Raw genomic sequence first — 22,814 nt, 5'->3', positions numbered from 1 at the left:
TGCTACTTCTCTTTCAAATTTTGTCTAATTCTCAATAAATTTGGCTCAGATGACCATTAGACTGAACTAACTGAGCCAACTCTGTTTAAAAGTTACAGTAACACAAAGTTAGTGATGTTGACACAATATTGAAACTGGACGAAAGGCTCCCTGGTGAAAAAAAACAGCATATGCTGGTAGCTATGTTTTGATGCTGGGATGCTGGTATGTTTTGGTGCTGGTTTAAGCTGGTCCTTTGCTGGTCTATGCTGGTCCTTGACCAGCAACATGACCAGCATAAACCAGCAAAGGACCAGGTTAAACCAGCACCAAAACATAGCTACCAGCATATGCTGTTTTTTTCACCAGGGCTGTATCTCAGTAACACTTAAATCTATTGAAACGAAACTTGGTAGGCTTCATTAGCTCCATGATCTGAGAGTATCTGTCAAATTTGGCGATGGGACCACCTATAGATCATGAAATCTCAAAAATGGCTGTGTTTGCTCATAACTTGTAAAATGCTCATCAGAAATTCGTGAACTTCGTGTCTATAATTCCTTGGGTCATGCCATTTTTTTTTCCAGGACTGGGGAATCCAGGAATTTCCTGTACATTGTTTTGAAATTTCATGTAAATATCAGTATCTTTAGGAGTTTAAGTGCTGAAACCCTGTTGTAATTGTTAGAGTGGCCAAGGATCAGCGATCTCCACATAAAACTGATCGTGCAGACCAAACCATAAGTCGCCATAGGCCGATGAACTTTGAGCACCTGTTAGACACAGTTAAAGGAGAAGTTCACTTCCAGAACAACAATTTACAGATAATGTACTCACCCCCTTGTCATCCAAGATGTTCATGTCTTTCTTGTGTTTTTTGAGGAAAAAATTTCAGGAATTTTCTCCATATAATGGACTGATATGGCGCCCCGATTTTGAACTTCCAAAATGCAGTTTAAATGCGGCTTCAAACGATCCAAAATGTGGTTGTAAACAATCCCAGCCAAGGAAGAAGGGTCTTATCTAATGATCTTTTATTTTCAGTAAAAAAAATACAATTTAAATACTTTTCAACACAACGCTCGTGTTGTCTTACTCTCCCTGAACTCTGTGTATTCTGACTCATGACACTTAGGGTCGAAAAACTCCAACCGTATTTTCTTTTTTCAAACACCCTTAACAAAAAAGGTAAAACAGCGATATAGGATGATTTTGAAGTTGAGGGAGAAAATACGTTTTTTCGACCTTAAGTGTCATGAGTCAGAATACACAGAGTTCAGGGAGAGTAAGACAACACGGGCGTTTGAGATTAAAATAACCGATCGTTATTTGTAAATTGTTGTTCTGGAAGTGGACTTCTCCTTTAATGTAGGCCAATCAGAATGAAACTCGTTGGGCCTGTTTGACTCACAGCCCTATAGGTCTGTGATAAATTTGCAAGAAATTGGCCACTAGGGGCGATACCACATTTTTCAAGGGCATAAAACGATTGTATATTGATGCAAATTTTATTGAGCAGTATTGAGCAATATTGATGGATCTCCTTATTCCAAACAGCTTTGCCTCTACAACCACTGCTGTCAATCAAACCGTTTGTTAAATGATTGATAAAATGTAAAAAAACTACTTTTGCGAACTACACTGTAAAAAATAAACAGTTTTTTGAATCAGCTTTGTTACCCTGCTGCCTTAAAATGTTAAGTTCAGTCAACTACAATAAGTTTAGTCAACTTGAAATGTTAAGTTGTACTAAGTAACAGCTTAGATATTAGTGTTTGCTAAACTTAACAGATGGTTAAGTAACCCAGCTGCCTTAAAATTTTAAGTTGATTCAACTCAAATATCTAAGTTGTTACTTAGTATAATTTAACATTTCAAGTTGAATAAACTTTTTTTGAGTTGACTGAACTTAAAATTTTAAGGCAGCCAGGTTACAAATTATTTTAAGTTGACTCAACAAATTGTTTTTTACAGTGTAGTTCTAGGTTTCTCGCTCAGTCTGGAAAAAACACTACAATGCAATTCTCTGGACTCTTTAGGTCAGTAATTGTCTCAAAATTTGTTTTATATATTTACCCTTTGGGAAGCTACAATGGGGTGAATTATAAAAGTGGCCTGTCCAAGTTTCCCCAAAAGCGAAAACTTCACCAAACCTGGTGAGCACATGCGACAGATGATTCTAAACAAGCATGCAAAATTTGAGGTAGATCAGACCACAGCTTGTGATGTAACAGTCATAAAAGGTAAAAACCATTATATTTCTATAATAAATGACCTGGAATTGCTAAAAATGCTTTTTTTACAAAAAAGAAAAAAAATGATTTAGGCCACTACAGGCTTGATAAATGATATGTAATGTCTTTTTTCATATATGCTTAAATGCCTTAAAGCAACTAAACCCTGGTAATCGCTGCTTGCAGCTGTATGTTTTGTTTTGTTTTGTTTTTTTAATCAATTTTACTTATCTGCACAGAATTAGATATAGATAATTGACAGTTGTGCAAAAGGTGCCTGAGAAGTTTGAAGACTATTAATGTTTACACTGCTTTCTTGGTGTAGTTGCGCTCCTCTGATTCAGTTTTTCTTCACTATTCTTCACATTTAAAAAATAATCAGTATTAAAGTCTAAATAGTGGATTATAATCGATTTCTACTGTCTAAGAATTGCTAATCACTTCATTCAGATCTGTCTTATGTAATATCAGAGCTGGAAAGGTCCATACGGTGAGGATGCGTGAGCTCTCTCAGATTAGCATGGCTCCTGTCCCTGGCCTCACACCAGTTCGTTAGACATGTAAGTGCATTACCATAATCCCAAGGGTTGCGGTGAACCCAATGAGAAGCCAGTCCATCCTAAACACACATGAATGAGGAAGAGCAAAGGAAGTCTCTGAGGGTAATGGTGTTTTACAAAGCTGGTTTAAGGTCTCCTGCCTGTGTAGTTTGTTTATAACTAAAATCATGTCAAGAGCGGGCACTTTCTGGATTGTACTGTTGCTCTGTGCAGGTAAAAATTTTCATTGGTATTTTATCTTCTGGCATACTCATGGATTACATTAGACATGTACTTGTTTGTGCTTTTTGTAGGAGGTTATTGTTAACAGTCCTGTCAATGGCATTGATGAAACTAACCATATCCTAAGAATGGATAATGCTCTGGTTCCATAAATCCTCACAGATGTGATGTTAAAAGTATTGGAGAGTATGTGATTGCCATGCGTCCATTAAAACAAGAGCATTAAAGCAAATCATAAGATTTCACACCAAAGTTTGGAGTTTATGCAGCACAAAATCTGTTTAAAAAAAGCAGAAGTTGAGAGTATATTTAGTATATGAAGAGTTTATTTGCAAAAACAGATAACTCAGTTTCATTTTTTTATTATGTCATCATGTTTTTATTATGTTTTATTGTATTAGTTACCAACTGTAGTTTCATTAAGATTATTTGGAATGCACAATGAAAAAACATGATTTTTGAAAATTGTTAATAACGGAGTAACTGTTTTTGCAAATGAACTCTTCATTTATACTTAATAGTATTTTTAACAGTGTACTTACTTTTGTGTTTGTCAGCTTAATTAAAGTTGATCTGTGATTTCATTGGATACTAATATAAACTTAAAAATAATATTGTTTGTACATATAAATTCAATCATTTTAAATTAAGACAATTTAATTAAGCTAATATGTAATAGTGATTTAGAACTTTTAGAACTTTTTAGAATTTTTAGGCAAACTGAAAAATTTTTAGATACTTCTATACACCTAAAAAAGTTGTATATACTAATTTAAATATTTATCCTTTTATATGTTTAATGTAAAAAATGATTTTTTTGAAGTTGTAAATAAAACAAAGATTGGAGTGTGTTCTTACTTTAAAATGTTACAATGTGTTACTTGGCTTTTTTGCAATTATTTGTGAATTTTACTAACATAAATAAATAAATAAAGTAAATCTTACACCAAGTGTTTGATTTTGCCCTAAAAAAAAAACAAAACAACTGCATAATCAGTGAGTAAACTAAGCATGTTCAGCAGCCAGTTAGTTGGACCCTTACCAACAAACTTAACATTGTAAATACATGCTATTTAATATTTTAAGTTGCTATGTTGTTGTTGTTTTAAGAAGAAAATACCAAATACTATGAAGTTATTGCTGATTTGTTTGAAAAAAGAAAACTGATTTCATGATTTATTCATCCTCATGTCGTTCCGAACCAACATGACTTCTTTTGTTGAACACAAAAGACAATGCATGAAAAATATCTCTATATATTTTTTTGTCCATACTCTTTTAAAAATAAAGGCTCCAAAGGTGTGTTTTTGCAGTGATGCCAAAGAACCTTTCAGTGAACAGTTCCTAAAAGTATCATTTGGAAGAACATTTTAAAAATCTTAAGAACCCTTTTGCACTATAAAGAACCTTTCCTGCATTTGAAAGGTTCCATGGATGTTCAAGGTTCTTCATGGAATCATTGATGCCAATAAAGAACATTTATTTTAAAGAGTCCAGTGTTATTTTGCACTTACTGACTTCCATTGTATGGACCAAAAAAGTTGCAAATTTTTGTGTGTGTGTGTTCCACAAAGGGAGTAATATAGGTTTGGAATGATGTAAATGATGACAGAATTTGAGTGAATGAGATATCTCAGAGAGATATAAAATCAACCAGTACTGGTCAGTGATGTTCACAACACTGTGAAAGTCTTTTGTCTTGTGTCTTTTCTTCCTCAGGAGTCTGCAGTGAGGAGAATATTAATGGATGCGATATCAACCCGTGTATGAACAGAGGCGTGTGTGAGAATGAGGATGGACAATACAAATGTCACTGTTCCCAAGAGAGCTATAATGGACACGTCTATGGAGGGCCGTACTGCACGGTAGTCCTGCTTGGCTGTGAACGTCACTGGTGCCAGAACGGTGCCACATGCTATCCTTACCTGGACAAAGGACGGCATCGATACAGCTGCATCTGCCCTGAGGGTTTCACTGGAATCAAATGCCAGACGTCCACCACCTTCTCATTTGAGGAAAGTGGTTTCATGCAGGTCCAAACCAACCTCTCTAATGCTTTCAAACTTTTAAATGTCACTCTGAGTTTTCGCACGTTGCAGGCAACGACCACTCTGCTCCAGTGCCAAGTTGAAGATCAGCTTCTTACGCTGGAGTTAGTGGACGGAAAGCTACGGCATATACTGCAAAAAGCCCAAGACACTGAAAGTGTTCTTCTAGAGCTCCCGTTGATTGTTTCTGATGGCCACTGGCACACGGTCAAGGCCTCACTGCTCAACAACATGCTCAGGCTGAGTCTTACAGAACCGTCTTGCCTTGAGGACACGTGTCATATGGAAGTACAGATTAATCAAGCAGAGTCCGAACTGGGTTCGGGTCTGTCTGAGTTGACTGTGATCCAGAATCTCTACATAGGTGGAAGAGGAGAGCAAGAGACTGCTTCGAGCTTTCTGGGATGTATGAGAGATGTGTGGTTGGATTCACGCATGGTGATGCCAGGATTGGGGCTGAGAGCTTCTGCTAAGCAATATAATGTGAGACAGGGCTGCAGTGACTGGGACCGCTGCAAGGAAAACCCATGCCAGAACAGAGGCAGATGTGTCAAGACTGGATGGAGGAGCTTTAGCTGCGAATGCCATCGGCCTTATGAGGGCGAGCACTGTTTAGATGGTATGATCACTTCTACATGATACTACTTGGGTTAGTTTGCATACAACAGAAGTGTTGATTTAGACACTTAAAGGGATAGTTCACCCAAAAATTAAAATTCTGTTATTAATTATCTTAAAGGGGTCATCGGATGCTAAGTTCACTTTTACATGAACATTAATGTGTGTTGGCAGTACAAATCTACCCTATAATGATAAAAATCCATGCAGTGGTTTTGAATCTGTAAAAATAATATCCCCTTTTTCAAATCGAGCCATTCTCAGACAGTTGTCGTTGTGGCGTCATACCAACAGAGGCCGCTCCCAAGATAGTTGATTGACATGAGCTCTTACCTTAGACCAGCTGTAACAGTCTGCCCTCTTTGTTTCGATGCCAGAGCAGGAATGTAAGTTAGACAAGAATATCTCAGATCGAGCGATTGAGGTGTTGTGTTGCTGGATGTAATAATGAACATAGTGGTCCTCATTTACTCCCAGCATCTGAGCTGCTGAAGATGCAGTGGATTACGTTTGTTTGTGAAGGAAATGTGCCTCCCGATCTACATAAATGCATCTATGTTCATGCAAATCATTCATGATCCAGCTCCACTTACAGCAGAAGTGAGTATAAGGGTTTTTTTATGAATCTTTGCGATCGCCTTTCCTAATAATGTGCTAGTTAGCAGGTTTAGCAGTTAAACATGGCTAAACGCGGCTAAAGTAAACAGGCTCGTCACTCCACAGAGAGAAGAGAGGGGCGGGGTGAGCAGAGCTCATTTGCATTTAAAGAAGCCACAACCAGAATGAGATGATTTTTGCAGAGCTGATTTTGACAAGGTAAAAAGGGTGTTGTTTTACACTACCATTGAAAATTTTTAACCAAAGTATATTATAGACTTTTCATTAGACCCTAAAGAATCATATCTACTTTAGGAAAATGGGCATCCGATGACCCCTTTAAGATACCAAATTAAGATATTTTTGTTGACATCCACGTTCACAAATAGTCCGTGTGGTTCAACCGTAATTTTATGAAGCAATGAGAAAATTTTCTGTGCAAAGAAAACAAAAATAATGACTTTATTCAACAATTTCTTAACTTAATTGTACATACTTTAAATTGAAATATTTAGCCTTTATATGTTCAATGTAAAAAAATAAATGTATTGAAGTTGTAAATAAAACAATGATTGGAGTACGTTTTACGGGGGGGGGATGGGGGTAAATCTTACACCAGATGTTCCCATACTTTGCCCAAAAGCACAAATTATTGCAACTGCATTGAAACTGCATTATCAGTGAGTAAACTAAGCATGTTCAGCAGTCAATAAGTTGGACCCTCGCCAACAAACTTAACATTGTAATACGTGCTGTTTAATATTTTAAGTTAAGTAATATTCTTAAAAATAAAAGCTCCAAAGGGGTGTTTTTGCAGTGATGCCATAGTAGAATGATTTCCTAGAAAAAAAACATTTAAAAAAAAAAACATTTTAGAACATTTTAGAATGTTTTAAAAAATTAAAGAACCCTATAAAGAACCTTTTCTGCATTTGAAAGGTTCCATGGATCTTCAAGGTTCTTCATGGAACTATCGACGCCAATAAAGAACCTTTATTTTTAAGAGTGTACAGTGAAAGTCAACAGAGTCCAATGTGTTTTTGAAGTTACTGACTTTCATTGTATGAACCGAAAAAGTTGCAATTTTGTGTGTGTGTGCCACAAAAGAAAGTAATATAGGTTTGGAACGACATAAGGATGAGTAAATGATGACAAAATTTAAGTTTCTGAGTGAATGAGATATCTCAGAGAGATATAAAATCAACCAGTATTGGTCAGTGATGTTCACATCCCTTTAACAATTTCTTCTCTTCTTTGTCAGTCCTCAACAGTGCTACAAAATTTATACTGTTTAAAGTAGCCTATTTCTGATTCAACCCAGATAAAATTGTAAATAATTTAGAATGAGCATTCATCTTTCCTGGTCGCCATTATCTCTGCAACGTCATTGATAAAACTGCTTAGCAGAGAATCTAAATTTAGTGCCACTCCGAGAGTCGAATTTAGTGCCGAGACATAGAATGAGATTAGAGCGCTAAAGAAAACAGGCCTCCACAAACACCCAGACATACACTCACACGCATGCAGAAGCAAACCAACTGCAACAGAAGGTTAAAACAGGCCGCACCTGAACTGTGGATTAAAGAAACGTGATATTAACAGGTGTATTTAATCCATGCTAACTTTATAACACAGATCCTGCCAAGAAAGTAACCACATGTGATTTATTTAAGACGTATCGTACGCTTAGTGTCAGAGAGCAAAGCAAATTTTTGTGTGTTTGGAATGGGTAGACAAAACATTTACATTACATTTACATTTAGTCATTAAGCAGATGCTTTTATTCAAAGCGCTTACAAGTGAGGACAATGGAATCAATCAAAGTCAACAAAAGAGCAATGATATGCAAATGCTATGAGAAGTCTCAGTTAGCCTAACGCAGTACACATAGTAAGTAACACAATATATTTCTTAAATTATTATTATTACAACATGTTATTGTATATTATTACATCAACAACAATAATAAATAATATAATAAATATTATTAAATTAAATAATATATTTGTAATATAATATAATGATAAAAATTGAATATTCTATTTTGTTATATTTAACATGCATTAATGTCACATTTTATTTTGATTATTATTATTATTGTTGTTATTACCAGTAATAATAATAATAAAAATAATAATAATAAAACATTCAATTTTTTTTTTATATTTGGCTTTGTCACATTTTATTTTGGCAATTATTGTTATTATTATTATTACTACCAGTATTATTAAGTATTACTAGAAGTATTAATAATAATTATAGTAATAGTAATAAAACATTTAATTTTGTTATATTTGACTGTCACATTTTAGTTCAACAATAACAACAACAACAATTATAATAAAGACATTCCATTTTGTTATATTTGACTTTGTCACATTTCATTATTATTATTATTGCCAGGAGTATATTGTCATTATTATTATTAATACTTGGAGTATAACTATTATTATTGTTATTATTATTATTATTATTATTAATACATTCCATTTTGTTATATTTGACTGTAACATTTTATTTCGATTTATTATTATTATTATTATTATTACCAGGAGTAGTAGTAATAATAATAATAATAATAATAATAAAACATTCAATTTTGTTATATTTGACTTTGTCACATTTTATTATTATTGGATTATTATTTTTATTTAATGAATACATGTATTATTATTTTTTTATTATATTATTGTTATTATTATATTCTGTATAATGAAAATATATTTTGAATAATTTTAAACATTCTATCTATCACTGAAAATATTCTTGCTAAACATTCTAATATTATTAATATATCTAAATATTTTGTAAACTTCCAAAATAACCTTTTTTTGCATTTTAAACTAAATATGTTTAATATGTTTAAATATTTGGCAAACTTAAAAAATTAAGAATATTAAAATATTATGAATTATTACATACTATATTGTTATATATTACTGATATTATTAGTAACAGTAGTAGTATTAATTAGCTTTATATTTAGAAATATTCCAATTTGTTAGTTTTGACTTGCAGTTGTTGATGATAAGAACACTATTAATATATTCACAACACATATTACATATAATGTATATAAAATTATTGTTGTAGTACGTTTTTTTTTTTTAAATTTATTAAGTAACTGCGTAAAAAGCAGAAAAAAATCACTAAAAATCATTTTTGCGTATCACTTGTTAAGTGCGAACCTTGTTGCTCAAACAATCTTGTGCATATTCTGTATTGCACCTTTCTCTAACACTGCTGTTCACTGTTGTATTACCAGAGCACGTAGCTGCAAGGTTTGGAAGTGACGATCTGGAGAGCTACGCCGTGTTCACAGTGGAAGACAATCCAGGTGACAGTAACAGCGTGTCCATGTTCGTTCGCACGCGCCGCTCGCAAGGCCTGCTCCTGGTCCTCTCCAACACTACCAGTCAGTATCTGCGTGTCTGGTTAGAGGACGGAAAGGTCAAAGTTCAAATCAACAACTTTGAAAGCCTGCTAGGAACAGAAACAGTCAACGATGGGCACTTTCATCTCATAACTGTGCTTGTGGAGCCAGAATCCCTGTCCCTGTTTATGTCTGCTAAGAGCCAAGGCCGCATCCCCATCCGCAGCGTGCTGCTCCAGGCTGGAGATGCGGTGCACGTGGGAGGTTTACCGGATCGCCGTGCATCGTTAGCCTTTGGCGGCTACTTTAAGGGTTGTATCCAAGACCTCCGTATAAACAGCAGACGCCTGCAGTTCTACCCCGTCAGTGTCCCGGTGAGCTCCTACCGGCTTCAGAGCCTGATGAAAGTCACGCGCAGATGTACTGGCGACGACTCCTGCAGCGTAAGCTACATTTACAGATCTGGTTCGGTTTGCAGCTTATTCTTGCCAAGAAATAACAGTATGTGCTGTATTGAATGATTGTGAGTATCTGTTACAGAATAATCCCTGCACGAATGGAGGTGTGTGTTACTCCATGTGGGACGATTTCACTTGCAGCTGCCCACCCAATATAGCAGGACAGCGCTGTGAGGAGGTCAGGTGGTGTGAGCTGTCTCCGTGTCCGCCCACTGCCGTGTGTCAGGCCCACACTCAAGGGTTTGAATGTAAGTATGAACATTAGTAAATGTTAAGAGCAGTTGCCCTTCTGTGAACTATTACCATTTTTATTATTAAAAGACGTAAAGAAAGGTTGATGACGTCCATGGTACCTATCCAGAGTTCAGTTGTATAATTGATCATTGTCATCTGTAGCTATAGTGGGGATTTATGAAAGCTTGAAAGATTATCCTTTGTTGGATTTGCCATGCCATATGTGCTTGTCCTGAGACAGTGCATTGGAGTGTGTTAATGGCATAAACATATGTTGCAGGGAGGAACTTTGATATGGTGTTCTGGGGTTACACTTTGAAAGTAAAAAGAAAAAAAGTTTGTTTATTCATGCTTGCTGAAACAGAGAGCTGTAGAGCTGTAGAATACAGTCTTTTAGATTTACGCCCTGACTTGACCTTCTCAAAATGACCTGAAAGCCAGACGAAATGTTATGCACATCACCTGGATAATAGTTTGGATGTAGGTGACAGTATAACTTTAAAGGTGAAGTCCACTTCCAAAACAAAGATTCACAGATAATTTACTCACCCCCTTGTCATCCAAGATGTTCATGTCTTTCTTTCTTCAGTCGTAAAGAAATTATGTTACTTAAAATTTTAATGTAACCCCTGACACAATGGTGTCTCATATTTTAGAGGAAAGAAAACAATCAAATTTGTATGTGTGTGAAAATATTCAGATGTAACCCCACTTTGTTATCATTAAAATTTTAAGTAACTTTAAGTAACTAATTTTATTTTAAGTAACTGTAATTTAATTACACAATTTTTCTAAAATAATTAAATTATGTAATTCTGTTATTGAAGTAATTAGTTACATCCTAACACTGACTAAGCTAAAGCCATAAAAAACATTAAATAAAAATAATGTTAACTGAACTAAAAAAATGTCTCAAAAGTAAAATAAGGCAAACTTTTTTTAAAGCCAGATGCAAAGGCAACATTTCAACATTTTAATTTAGTTTAACTTCTTGTACTAAAGTAACTAAAACTGAAATAAAGAAATGGCTAACTATATACACACATTAAAAAATACTACAAAAATGCATAAAATTACTAAATTTAACTACAGAAAACATTGCCAAAACAGCAGTTTAATCCAGTTTTACAGTAAGTAAACTTTTACGTTAAAGAGTGTGAAACACTGTGAGAAGGCAAATAAGATATGTAGTTGTTTACGAAAGCAACTTTTGAATCAGCTGCGAATTCTGGTCATATACTGTATAAACAAAGAAAGAGCTTTGATGGGAAATGATGGTCTTTTTTATTTTTCTGTTTGTGATTTGTAAGCGTTTTAATTTTTTTAAAGTAAAAGATAAAAGTACAGAAAAAAATAGAAAATAATATAAGAGCAAAGAATTAAATCGCTAGAGCACTGATGATTTTTTTTCCTGTCCGCTTTGTAGGTTTGGTCAACGCCAGCTTTCGCAGCGACAGCCACGTAATCACCTATCGTGGCAATGGAAAAATTCAGCGATACCTCAGCAGCATTTCAATGCATTTTCGTACCAGGCAGCAGAACGCGACTCTTCTGCATGCTGAGCGGGATTCTCAGTTCATTACTATTTCCATCCACGATGGACATGTGGTTTTAGAGCTGCAGGGAGAAAAGCAAATCTCCTATGTATACATACACAGCCTGGATCTGGTGAATGATGGTCAGTGGCACAGGGCAGACTTCAGCATGGACAGCCCAGTCCTACTGTCATCCAGATGGAGAATAGTTCTGGATGAGCGCTGGGAGAAACCCTCCATCTCCTTTACAGCCTCAGGAGACCTGGATTTCCTTAAAGAAGATGTGGACATCGTCTTAGGGGGCTTGGGACCCAATTCAGAGGGTAACTTTGCTGGCTGTCTTGGTTTGGTGGAAATCGGAGGCCTTGCATTGCCATATTACAGTGATGTGGAGATGAAGCAGCCCAGACCTCAAGAAGAGCAGTTTCTGAGGACTTCTGGGACTCCCCACTTCGGCTGCTGGGGATCTAATGTCTGTGAGCCTGACCCGTGCCAAAATGGAGGGGTGTGTGAAGATCTGTTTGACCTTTTCAAATGCCATTGCCCATCTGATTGGGATGGCCAACGCTGTGAATTCACTGTTAATGATTGTGCATCAAACCCATGTATTCATGGCGCCTGCAGAGCGATCTCATCTGGATACGAGTGTTCGTGTGATGCAGGCTACACCGGCCGGCGCTGTGAAACCGAGGTGGATGTATGCGCTCACCACAAGTGCAGCAATGGCGGAACGTGCCTAAGAGGATTGAAACGCTACTCATGTCTCTGTCCAAGAAACACGACAGGTCCTTTCTGCAGGTGAATATGTTTTCTATGATCATTACTCATTCTTAAAAATTAAGGTTCTTTATTGGCATCGATGGCTCCATGAAGAACCTTGAACATCCATTGAAACTTTCAAATGCAGAAAAGATTCTTTACAGTGGAAAAGAGTTCTTTAGATGTTTTTATATGTTCTTCAAAATGTTTTTTCTACGGCATCAAAAACACCCCTTTGGAGCCTTTATTTTTAGGAGTGTTGCAATGCATCTCGACAGATGAAGTGTTCAGCAATATCTCGAAATGGTGACATTCTTAGATATGCATGCATGTAACATTTAATTTCTGTTTCAGGGAGAGAGTTCCAGAACTTCCATGGTATATCGACAGGTTTCCGTGAGTTTGACTTCCTAAAATATATATTAATTAAGCAAACACCATGTTTCCTGATGATATCTCCCAAAAGTAACACATAAAGTGTGAAAAGCAATGGTCCTAGTACTGAGCCTTGAGGTACTCCATACTGCGCTTGTGATTGATGATACCTCATCATGTAGTAACAGTAAATTATGCATAATTACAATCCAAAAACCAAACCATAACCCCAGCCTTAACCCTATAGTAAGTTAATTAATATGAATCCGTGCCTATTTGTGTAACATTGTCACCTCATAATAAAGCATAACTAAAAAACACTCACCAAACCTTAATTTTACTGTTTCGTTCTGATTTTTAAAGATCAGAAATGATGTTAATCACAAGTATGTTATTCTATCATGATGCTGTTTTCATTCTTTCTTTTGGTTTTAGTACAGTGACCATATAAAAGTCATTTATTTTATTTAGAGTACAGTATATTGTTATTCTTCTCTTAACTCTTATTAGTGTTTTTCATTAACAGTATCAATTAATATTTAAATGTATTGCTGTCATGATCAAACCTGAACAAGCACAGTAACTGACAGGCAGAGCCTTTTTTTTTTAGAATTTAGCAGTAGGAATTTACTAGTTGTCCAGTTTTTTTATCAACTATGCATTCCGTTAGTTTGGTGAATTGGTATGTTTCATCGGGTTGCGTAAAAATATTGAGCTGAGTTTCATCAGCATAACAGTGAAAGCTAACACCATATTTCCTGAATATATCTCCCAAAAGAAACACGTAAACTGTGAAAAGCAACGGTCCTAGTATTGAGCCTTGAGGTACTCCATACTGCACTTGTAATTGAAGATACCTCATCATGTAGTAACAGCAAATTATGCATAACATGTTAAGCGTGAAAAGTTCCATACTGCACTTGTTCTTATAACTCTTAATAGAGTTTTTTTGTAATAGTATCAATTCATATTTAAACGTATAACTGCCTTTACATGTTAGAAAGAGGGTCCCCTCACATGATCATAATTTTCAGGTGTATCCACAAGTTTTAAATGTTACCAGACCTGAATAAGCACAGTAATTGACAGGCAGAGGCATTTCTGCTTGGCTAAAAAAAATACAGGTGCTTCCACTTTTTCTTTTTCATTGCTCTCATAGGTACAGGTGTGATATATTCTATTTATGACACCTTTTTCAGTTAAATGTCTGGTGATTTATTATGGGTAATTCATAAAAAAATGTTCTATGTAGTATGAATGTGTCTAGGTTGACAGTAATCCAGACAAACTACATTTGTCACGTTGTCATTGTCGTGACTTTTAGCAACAGTTGCGTCATGCCATTCACAACTCCACTCCTGTGGCCTCATGGGATAGTAAACAGATCAGATGTGCACTTGAGTACCTCACTTGAAATAGTAGGTCATCCAGGGACTTTTGGCCTGTTGTTTTAGCAATACTGTGAATTCGGACATACTAATCTTTTCACATACTGTAGGGAAGTAAAATAAAAACCTTAGAATTTTTCTTGCTTATATTATAGTATCTTACTTACAGGTAAGAATATGTCTTAATAGAACAAGTTTGCACTAAGTGTTATCCTTTTTTTTAATTTTTATTAATTTTTGCATTTTTCTCCAGATTCCCTAAACTTCCCGTGTCTTTCTGTGGCAATGAGAGATGGAACTACAGTTGCTTCAATGGTGGGAATTGCTCTTCAGTAGTGGATAATTGTGACTGTCTGCCAGGATTCAGTGGACAGTGGTAAGAACACCATAGTGAATAGGTGAAAACCTTGTGAAAAACATTCAGAAATCATTCTGATACGCTGAATTGGTGCTTATGAAACATTTATTAATACCAATGTTGAAAACAGTGCTGCTTAATACTTTTGTGGAAACCATTCATTGTTTTTCAGGTTTATTTAACGAGTAGAAAGCTTAAAAGAACAGCATTCATTTGCAATTTATGTCAATAAATACTTTTATATCTAAATCAGTGCATTCAATGCAATCAGAATTAATTGAAGATGATTAAATAAAGGAAAAAAATTGCATATACTTGTATAAAAGGACGGAGCTAAAAGCTTCTTTTGAAAAATGTAAAAATGTAGTTGTTCTGCCTACTTCTTGGAATGTGCCGTAAGATGGCTTTCAAGAGCTGCTCTTCACTGTGTGAATGTCTTCATCTGAAACGACTCATTTTCTTTGACAGGTGCGAGCTGGAGCTGGACGAATGTGCGTCTGACCCATGCCTTAACGGAGGCTTCTGCCGCAACCTGATCAACAGGTTCCAGTGCGTGTGCGAGATGAGCTTTGCAGGCGATCACTGTCAGATCGACGTCAGTGACTTCTACGTCTATGTGTTCCTGCTCCTGTGGCAGAACATCTTCCAGCTGTTGTCATACCTCATTTTGCGCTTAGATGATGATCCAGAGGTCGAGTGGAATGCAGCCAATGATGACTAGGACTAAAAACGGTTTCTTCTCAGACACTCTGACGAAAATGTGGGCTGGACACAATACATGAAGGCCTATAAATATTATTAAAGGCCATTATGGGAAGTCGCAATCCTTGTTTCTGTACAAAAACAATATGCAATTGGTATTCACAGTTATAAATGTATGAATAAGGAAAGGAAGGAAAGGAAATGAAACATTTTAGAATAATACTGATATATATATTTTTTTTTAAAAAACTCAGATCTGTATATTATAGCATCTGAAGGTGAAAGGCTTTTTGTGTGCCTTCCTTTTCCTCAAAAATATCTATTTTTGAAAATGCTCTCAAAATGTTTCTCATAAAGTGTGCAAAACACTAATCATAATATGTATGAAGCCCAATGTTATAAAATACTGTCATATTCTGATGAAAACTGAAAAGCAGTTTAATATTCATATATTTCCACATCATTAAATGCTTTTTTCTAGAGTATGGACTTTTATGATCAAATTACTGCCTGAGCTTTCCATTATTTTACCATTATTGTCCATTATCAAACCCATATATCAGATTTCTTTTGAAAATATACACTACCAGTCAAACGTTTTTGAACAGTAAGGTTTTTAATGTTTTTTAAAAGAAGTCTCTTCTGCTCATTAAGCCTGCATTTTATTTGATTCAAAGTACAGCTAAAACTGTAAAATTTGTAAATATTTGTACTATTTTATATAACTGTTTTCTATTTGAATATATTTTAAAATGTAATTTATTCCTGTGATTTCAAAGTTGAATTTTTAGCATCATTACTCCAGTCACATGATCCTTCAGAAATCATTCTAATATTCTGATTTGCTGCTCAAAAAAAACAAAAAACAAAAAAAAAACATTTATTATTATTATGTTGAAAACAGCTGAGTATATTTTTTTCAGGTTTCTTTGATGAATAGAAAGTTCAGAAGAACAGCATTTATCTAAAAATAGAAATCTTTTGTAACATTATAAATGTCTTTATCATCGCTTTTGATCAATTTAAAGCATCCTTGCTAAATAACAGTATTAATTTCTATAATTTGTTTCCCAAAAATAAATTAAAATAATAAAAAATAAAATAAAATGATACCGACTCCAAGCTTTTGTTAAAAAGCTTTTTGTTTTGTTTAGTTCTTTAGTTTATTTGAGATTGACTACATGTTTCATACTGAATGCATGGCTGTTATTTAATTTTCAGAAAGTCTCAAAATTAAAAAAGATTAGGGTAAATGTTTCTTTCTTAAAATGAAATTCTGGGAAAATATAGACTATAAAATAGCATATTAATGATGCAGCTCTTGATCAAATCATGGTTGCAAGCCTTGCTCATGTTGTTGACCACATTGTGCAGCAGTTGAACTGGATTTCTGCAATAGTCAGGGAAATAGAGTCCGAAAAACAAGTTTGCATGAAGTTATGTTTGCTTTTCATTGCTGGGTGTTCGATAAGCACTAGAAACCGCAAAAACATTTTATTGAAATATAGAAGTAAGTTTCAGAAATCTGACAACTTATGCAAAAAAAAAAAGGTTAGTGAAATCAAAGGATTTTACTTTTCTGCTTATATTAGTTAAAACTGCATGAACTCAGCTTGAATTCATTCAAAAAAACTTGACTGAATGGAAAGCTGGATGTTTACAATCAGGCTCCATTCATGTTAGTCTTATCACCAAGGACATGGTCAAAGTTTAAAAGCACCACTGCTTCCCCAAACCAAACTTCAATTTGAACACCCACTCAAATTGCAGAGTTCCGTTTACTTTGGCACCCAGAGATGGTTCATTGATGTCATTTACGCAACTGAAGCCAGGACATCTTTACATTGACCATGTGGTCGAGACTAAAGTACGGCATGCATATATATATATACCGCAAACCAAACCCGGTCACCTTCTGTCCGCGCATTTAGGAGTTTAGGTTACTGCTGTTCAGCATGCAGCTCTGCGCTACGTTCACTGTTCTTGGGCTCCTGGTAATGGGGTCACGGGCGCAGGGGTTGATGCCCACCATCAGCTTACCTCCCTGTGACTCCCTGGAGGTTGAAGCAGCGGCTCTGGTGGCACAGGATTTCCTCAATGCTCAGCACACACATGGCTACAAATACGTCCTGAATCAAATCGACAAAGTCAGGATCGTCTCCACGGTAAGATAACGGATGATCGTGATTGTAACAGTCACTGTAACAGTGTATACAGTTTAAGGATTTTTTTAAAATAAAGCTACAGTACTTTGAGCCAATTTTAAAAATGTAACATTGTGATCAAATTTGTTCTATAAACTGTTTTAATATCTACACTACAATTCAAAATCATCTCTTCGTATATTACCGGTATAAACAGGGCTTTAAGATTCAAATGTCTTTTTGTAGCCACTTCAAGGAGACACATATCATCTGGAATTAGATTTGCTGGAAACTACGTGTCATGTCTTGGATCCGACACCAGTGAGCCTTTGCCCAGTCAGGCAAAAAATTAACACGGTCGGTGAGAGCTTTATTTATGTGTACTTTTGTAAATGTTATAGTGCAATTAATTAAGTATCTTTCTGCTCCTCTTCTAGGCTATTGAGGCGGATTGTGATTTTGTAGTGACAAATGCAACTCAAGGTCTGTCTGTTGTGGCGTTCAAGTGTAAAACTGAAACAGGTAGGAGGAAAACAAAAATCACTGAAAACAAATGCGCCTTTTGTCATCTGATCACAGAGAAGAGATGTTTTGTTTTTTGTTTTGTCTAGAATCTGAAGACGAATGTGTAGGGTGCCCTCAGCTCATTTCGTTTAATGACACCAACGGCCTCCAGCTCATTGAAACCTCTTTAGATCATTTCAATAAAAATAATACTCTCAACAGAAAGTTTGCACTCCTTGAAATCGGACGCATGGGATCCCAGGTACACTGTACATTAAATACTAAACATTATCTCTAGACCATGAAGCTCCTGATACACAAAAAGGGCTTTTCTTTGCAGATTGTCAGTGGTGGGCCCAAGTACTTTGCAGAATATGCCATTATTGGGACAAACTGCACAAGTCAAGATGATGACATTTGCACCCCCCAGGATCACACCGTTGCTGTAAGAATATTGAAATATCTTTGAGAGAAAGAAACTTTGGCTGGCGTGCAACTGTGTAAATGTTTGTGTATCAAAGTCAACATGAAACCGAATCACCCTATTTACTTTCTAAGCACACTTTGCTAATCTATTGTGCAGAAGCCATTCATGCGACTTTTCTTTTCAAATTATTCCACCAAGACCTCTTCATTTACAAACCATTCTGCATGCCCATTTTTATTATCCACTCAAATCCTATGGATAAAATCAAGTCTTGTCCTACATTTGTCCTGTGTAATATCCTGTTTTGCTTAGAAATCACATAGATTACAGTAGCAGAATGGGTTGAACCATCTTTCATGTTGCCTTCAAAGTGTCTAATCCATATTTGTGACTATTTTTAGACCCATGGACTCTGTCTGGCTGAAGGTTCCAATGTTGACTGCAAAATCTTTGCCCCAGTAAATACCTCTTTATTATTTCACAATAACACACTGTGCACTTACAATGTAAAACATTGTAAATATTGAATGGCTGCTTTTAATCAATAATTTGATTTACAATTTTATTTTGATTTTTAATTTTAATTTACATTAAATTTGAAGAGTTAAGTCAGAAGTTATAAAATATAGCAGACATGACAGAAATGATTGGGACAAGGTAAATAAATGCAAGCAAAGATGTTAAAATGTAATCATGTAGTACAAATCACATTGGAGTAAATTGTTTTGGCCAATTTTACACAGAAAAACAATCATAAAGGTGAAATGTGTCATTTATGTGCCGCTAGATTTAGATTTCTAACATTTTTCAGTATCAGTCAGGTAAGTGCCTCTCGAAAGTCAGTATGATTGATTAAGGTAACCCCTATTTACCCACAAAGGTGCATATTAGTACCTTAAAGGTACAAAATAATTCCTAAATGGTACATACAGTTAAGGTCAAAAGTTTACATACACCTTACAGATTTTTACCAAAATAAGAGTGATCATACAAAATGCATGTTATTTTTTTATTTAGTACTGACCTGAATAAGATCTTTCATATAGAAGACGTTTACATATAGTCCACAAGAGAAAATAATAATTGAATTTAAAGAAAATGACCCCATTTTTATTTTGAGATCCATCTTTTCACACTGAGGACAGCTGAAAGACCCATATGCAACTATTACAGAAGGTTCACACGCTCACTAATGCTCCAGAAGGCAAACAATGCATTAAGAGCCGGGGGGCGAAAACTTTTGAACAGAATGAAGATTTTTCTTATTTTGCCTAAATATCATATGTTTGTCATTTAGTACTGCCCTTCAGAATTTACAGAAGATACTTACATGTTGCCCACATGAGAAAATAAGTTAAATTTACCCTGATCTTCAAACTTCAAAAGTTTTCACCCCCTGGCTCTTAATGCATTGTTTCCTTCTGAAGCGTCATTGAGCGTTTGAACCTTTTGTAATAGTTGCATATGAGTCCCTCAGTTGTCCTCAGTGTGAAAAGATTGATCTCAAAATCATACAGTCAGTGTTGGAAATGGTTCAAATACACAAAAATAAAAAAAAAAAAAAAAAAAAAAAAAAAAAAAATTTTGTGGTACCTTAAGGATTTTTCTGAAGAACAGCGGGCAGTTTAACTGTTCAAGACAAACAAGGGGTTCATGAACAACTATCACTAAACAAAACAGTATTAAGAATCAAATGTATGTAAACTCTTTTCTTGTGGACTACATGTAAATGTCAGATTCTGCAGAAATGACACCCTTTACCTTTAAACCTCCAACTCAGATAAAGCTAAAGTAGAGAGTTAAAGACACTATACTATAACTTAATTCTTTTATTCATAACAGACCCAAGCTGTGGACCCTGCGAGCAATGCCACAGTGCGAGTCCAGCAACTTCTGCATGCACACACCTTTGGACCTCAACACAACCCCGCCATCCACGACCTCAAGCATCACAAACTGACAGCGCTCCATGACCCTTCAGCAAGCGGTCTGCTCTCTGCAGAATCTATTGAATCATCTGAGGAGGTGGTGGTGCCAAAGGAAGCTCCTATTGTAAAGAGAGAGGTCGTTGCACCGGAAGTGCCAGCAGCAGATTTAACAGTGTCAGACAAAGCACCCCTCCTTTCAGACCCGATTCTCCTTGTTCCCATTTGTCCAGGAAAAAAGAAACATTTCTGACCTAATCACATTTCATGAATCAACCTATATAGATAGCATTATCTCATCTTGTTGAATTCTGAAGTTGCAAACAATCTAATAAGTGCAGTTGGTCAGGAGTAAAGGTTTTATAACAAAGCAGGTGCATGTATAAACCTGCCTGTGTTATACAGTGGTGCTGTAATAAAATGTTTATCAGTCTAATGTAAATCAGTTATTTTTTAATCAATAAGCAGTGTTCTCATAGCTTCATAACATTACAGGTGAACCACGGATGTCACATGGACTATTTCGATGACATCCTTACTACTACTCTGGGCCTTGAACATGTCAGTTGCATTGCTGTCTATGCAGGGTCACAAAGTTCTCGGGTTTCATCAAAAATATCTTAATTTTTGCCTTGAAGATGAACAAAGGTCTTACAGGTTTGGAACAACATGAGGGCGAGTCATTAATGACATAAAATTCATTTTTGGGTGAACCAACTCTTTAAATTAAAGCTGCAGGTAGGTCCATCCCCAAACAAACCAAGAACCAGACGTACAAATTTGTGCATAGAGACTGGATTTTTACTGGATTGTTTTCTTAAGAACTTGAATTCAATTTACAAATAAACCAAACAGGTTTTAAAGAAAAATAAAAGCCAATAACAGGGTTTTTTTTTCCTCTTAAATGCTTTTATTATTAGTTAGTACCGTTTCCAGTTCTTCACATTCCTCAGTCTACAGTGGATGGACGCCTGATATAACCTAGAGATATAGAACAAGAAAAACAGGCACGTTAACAATGGTTGTGCTGCACTATTTTGGTAATTCTGCAGTCCACGGAGAACTGGTTCACCTACCATTTGATTGAGAGCTGGAGAGCAATGCATCCTTGTTAGACTGAAAAGCAGGAACCCAATGTGTGTCAAATAATTTTGGGTCCCTAAAAACAGGAACCACAGATTCTCCATTTGGAGGGACATACAGCTGAGGGTTCATTACTGGCACAGAGTTGCGAATCTGCATCAAGGGATGAAAACTCAGCTGCAGCGGCGGGTTCTTGCCACGAGTTTGCGCTGGTTGAGGCGACTCATTTATTGGCTCAAATGGATTGTGATTAGTGGATGGCATCTGGGTGAAAGAGTCTTGTGTGGGAGAATCAGACATGGGAGGCTTGGCATTCAAATTAGCAGCTTGATACCAGTAATTCATAAATGCATTTTTCCCAAGAGTTGGAGGTATTGTAGGTTTTGAAGTAATGTCATGCTGGACCAATTTCTCAAATGAGGGAACATTATTTGGAGCAACTACCATTGACTGCATGTCATGGCCCCATGGGGAAAAATACTGTTGCATCTTAGCCTGGTTAATTGCAGGGTCTAGGCTTTGGTCCGAATAGGCTAGAGGTTCAGCAACTGGTCTGTTTTGTAAGGGTCTTGAATTGAGTTTAGAAGGGGGTACAACAGGAGCAACATTGTCAGGTTTTGTATTAGGCTGTGGAGAGGCAGTTGATTCCAGCTTCCTAAAAAAGTAGGGACACATAGTTGGTTCAGCCAAATGCTTTGAAGTTTCAGGGGCATCGCTATCCTTAATGAGGGGATTCTCCACCAAATGTTGCATTGCTGAACGATCTGAACTTGGTTGTACAACTGTATCTTTTGAGTAAAGTTGGGCATAATTATAACCCACACCCTGAATAAGGGGAAACAGGGCTGAGGAGATAGGAGATAGAACAGGAGATGATAGCATTTGGCCTGTAATTTTAGTCATAGTAGGAACGTTAAGGCTAGAAATTTGAAGAGGATGACCGAAATGGTGATGGTTGTGCTGGTGGTAGAAAATCGAAGGGGGTCCAGGGCAGAAAGTTGGGCAGTGAAAAGAATGTGCATGGGACGAACTAATTGGAATCAGGGGAGCCTTTATTTGGGCAGGGGGGTGAACAACTTCAGGACGTTTGGGGAGTGAAGGGGTAGGAGAAGTGATTGGGGGAAAATCAAAGTACAACTTTGTAGGAGGACCCTTAATAACTGGTGAGTATGGAAGCTTAGAAGCTTGAGGTTTTACAGCTTGTTCTGACTTTTCTGAATGTCTGGTTGAACTGGAAGCAACAGTCGCAGAGGTTGAAACTGTAGTACTCTGGGGGACTTTTGTAGGAACA

At 36.1% G+C, this 22,814-nt stretch overlaps 3 protein-coding genes across 3 annotated transcripts; 2 read left to right on the top strand and 1 right to left on the bottom strand.

The window, feature by feature from the left end:
* The first annotated feature begins 2,841 nt into the window (after positions 1-2,841).
* Positions 2,842-15,901, top strand: LOC127175188 (protein crumbs homolog 1-like). The gene is made up of 8 exons (XM_051126119.1): positions 2,842-2,986; positions 4,715-5,662; positions 9,524-10,074; positions 10,172-10,337; positions 11,750-12,656; positions 12,972-13,013; positions 14,634-14,756; positions 15,207-15,901. The coding sequence occupies exons 1-8, from the start codon at positions 2,941-2,943 to the stop codon at positions 15,457-15,459; spliced, it is 3,036 nt and encodes a 1,011-aa protein (XP_050982076.1). The 5' UTR covers positions 2,842-2,940; the 3' UTR covers positions 15,460-15,901.
* A 1,438-nt stretch (positions 15,902-17,339) lies between these two features.
* On the top strand, positions 17,340-20,876 carry ahsg2 (alpha-2-HS-glycoprotein 2). The gene is made up of 7 exons (XM_051138396.1): positions 17,340-17,605; positions 17,831-17,941; positions 18,022-18,106; positions 18,196-18,350; positions 18,429-18,533; positions 18,917-18,973; positions 20,358-20,876. The coding sequence occupies exons 1-7, from the start codon at positions 17,396-17,398 to the stop codon at positions 20,691-20,693; spliced, it is 1,059 nt and encodes a 352-aa protein (XP_050994353.1). The 5' UTR covers positions 17,340-17,395; the 3' UTR covers positions 20,694-20,876.
* Positions 20,877-21,287: 411 nt separating this feature from the next.
* LOC127182803 (uncharacterized) lies at positions 21,288-22,722 on the bottom strand. The gene is made up of 2 exons (XM_051138425.1): positions 21,517-22,722; positions 21,288-21,421 (listed from the first exon to the last, which is right to left on the bottom strand). Exons 1-2 carry the CDS (start codon positions 22,424-22,426, stop codon positions 21,390-21,392), a joined length of 942 nt encoding a protein of 313 aa, XP_050994382.1. The 5' UTR covers positions 22,427-22,722; the 3' UTR covers positions 21,288-21,389.
* Between the last annotated feature and the right edge of the window lie 92 nt (positions 22,723-22,814).

This window comes from Labeo rohita, chromosome 2, assembly GCF_022985175.1.
Source record: "Labeo rohita strain BAU-BD-2019 chromosome 2, IGBB_LRoh.1.0, whole genome shotgun sequence".
Taxonomy (NCBI): domain Eukaryota; kingdom Metazoa; phylum Chordata; class Actinopteri; order Cypriniformes; family Cyprinidae; genus Labeo; species Labeo rohita.
Note: the sequence above shows the minus strand (reverse complement) of the source record. Positions and strands in the feature narration are given on the sequence as shown.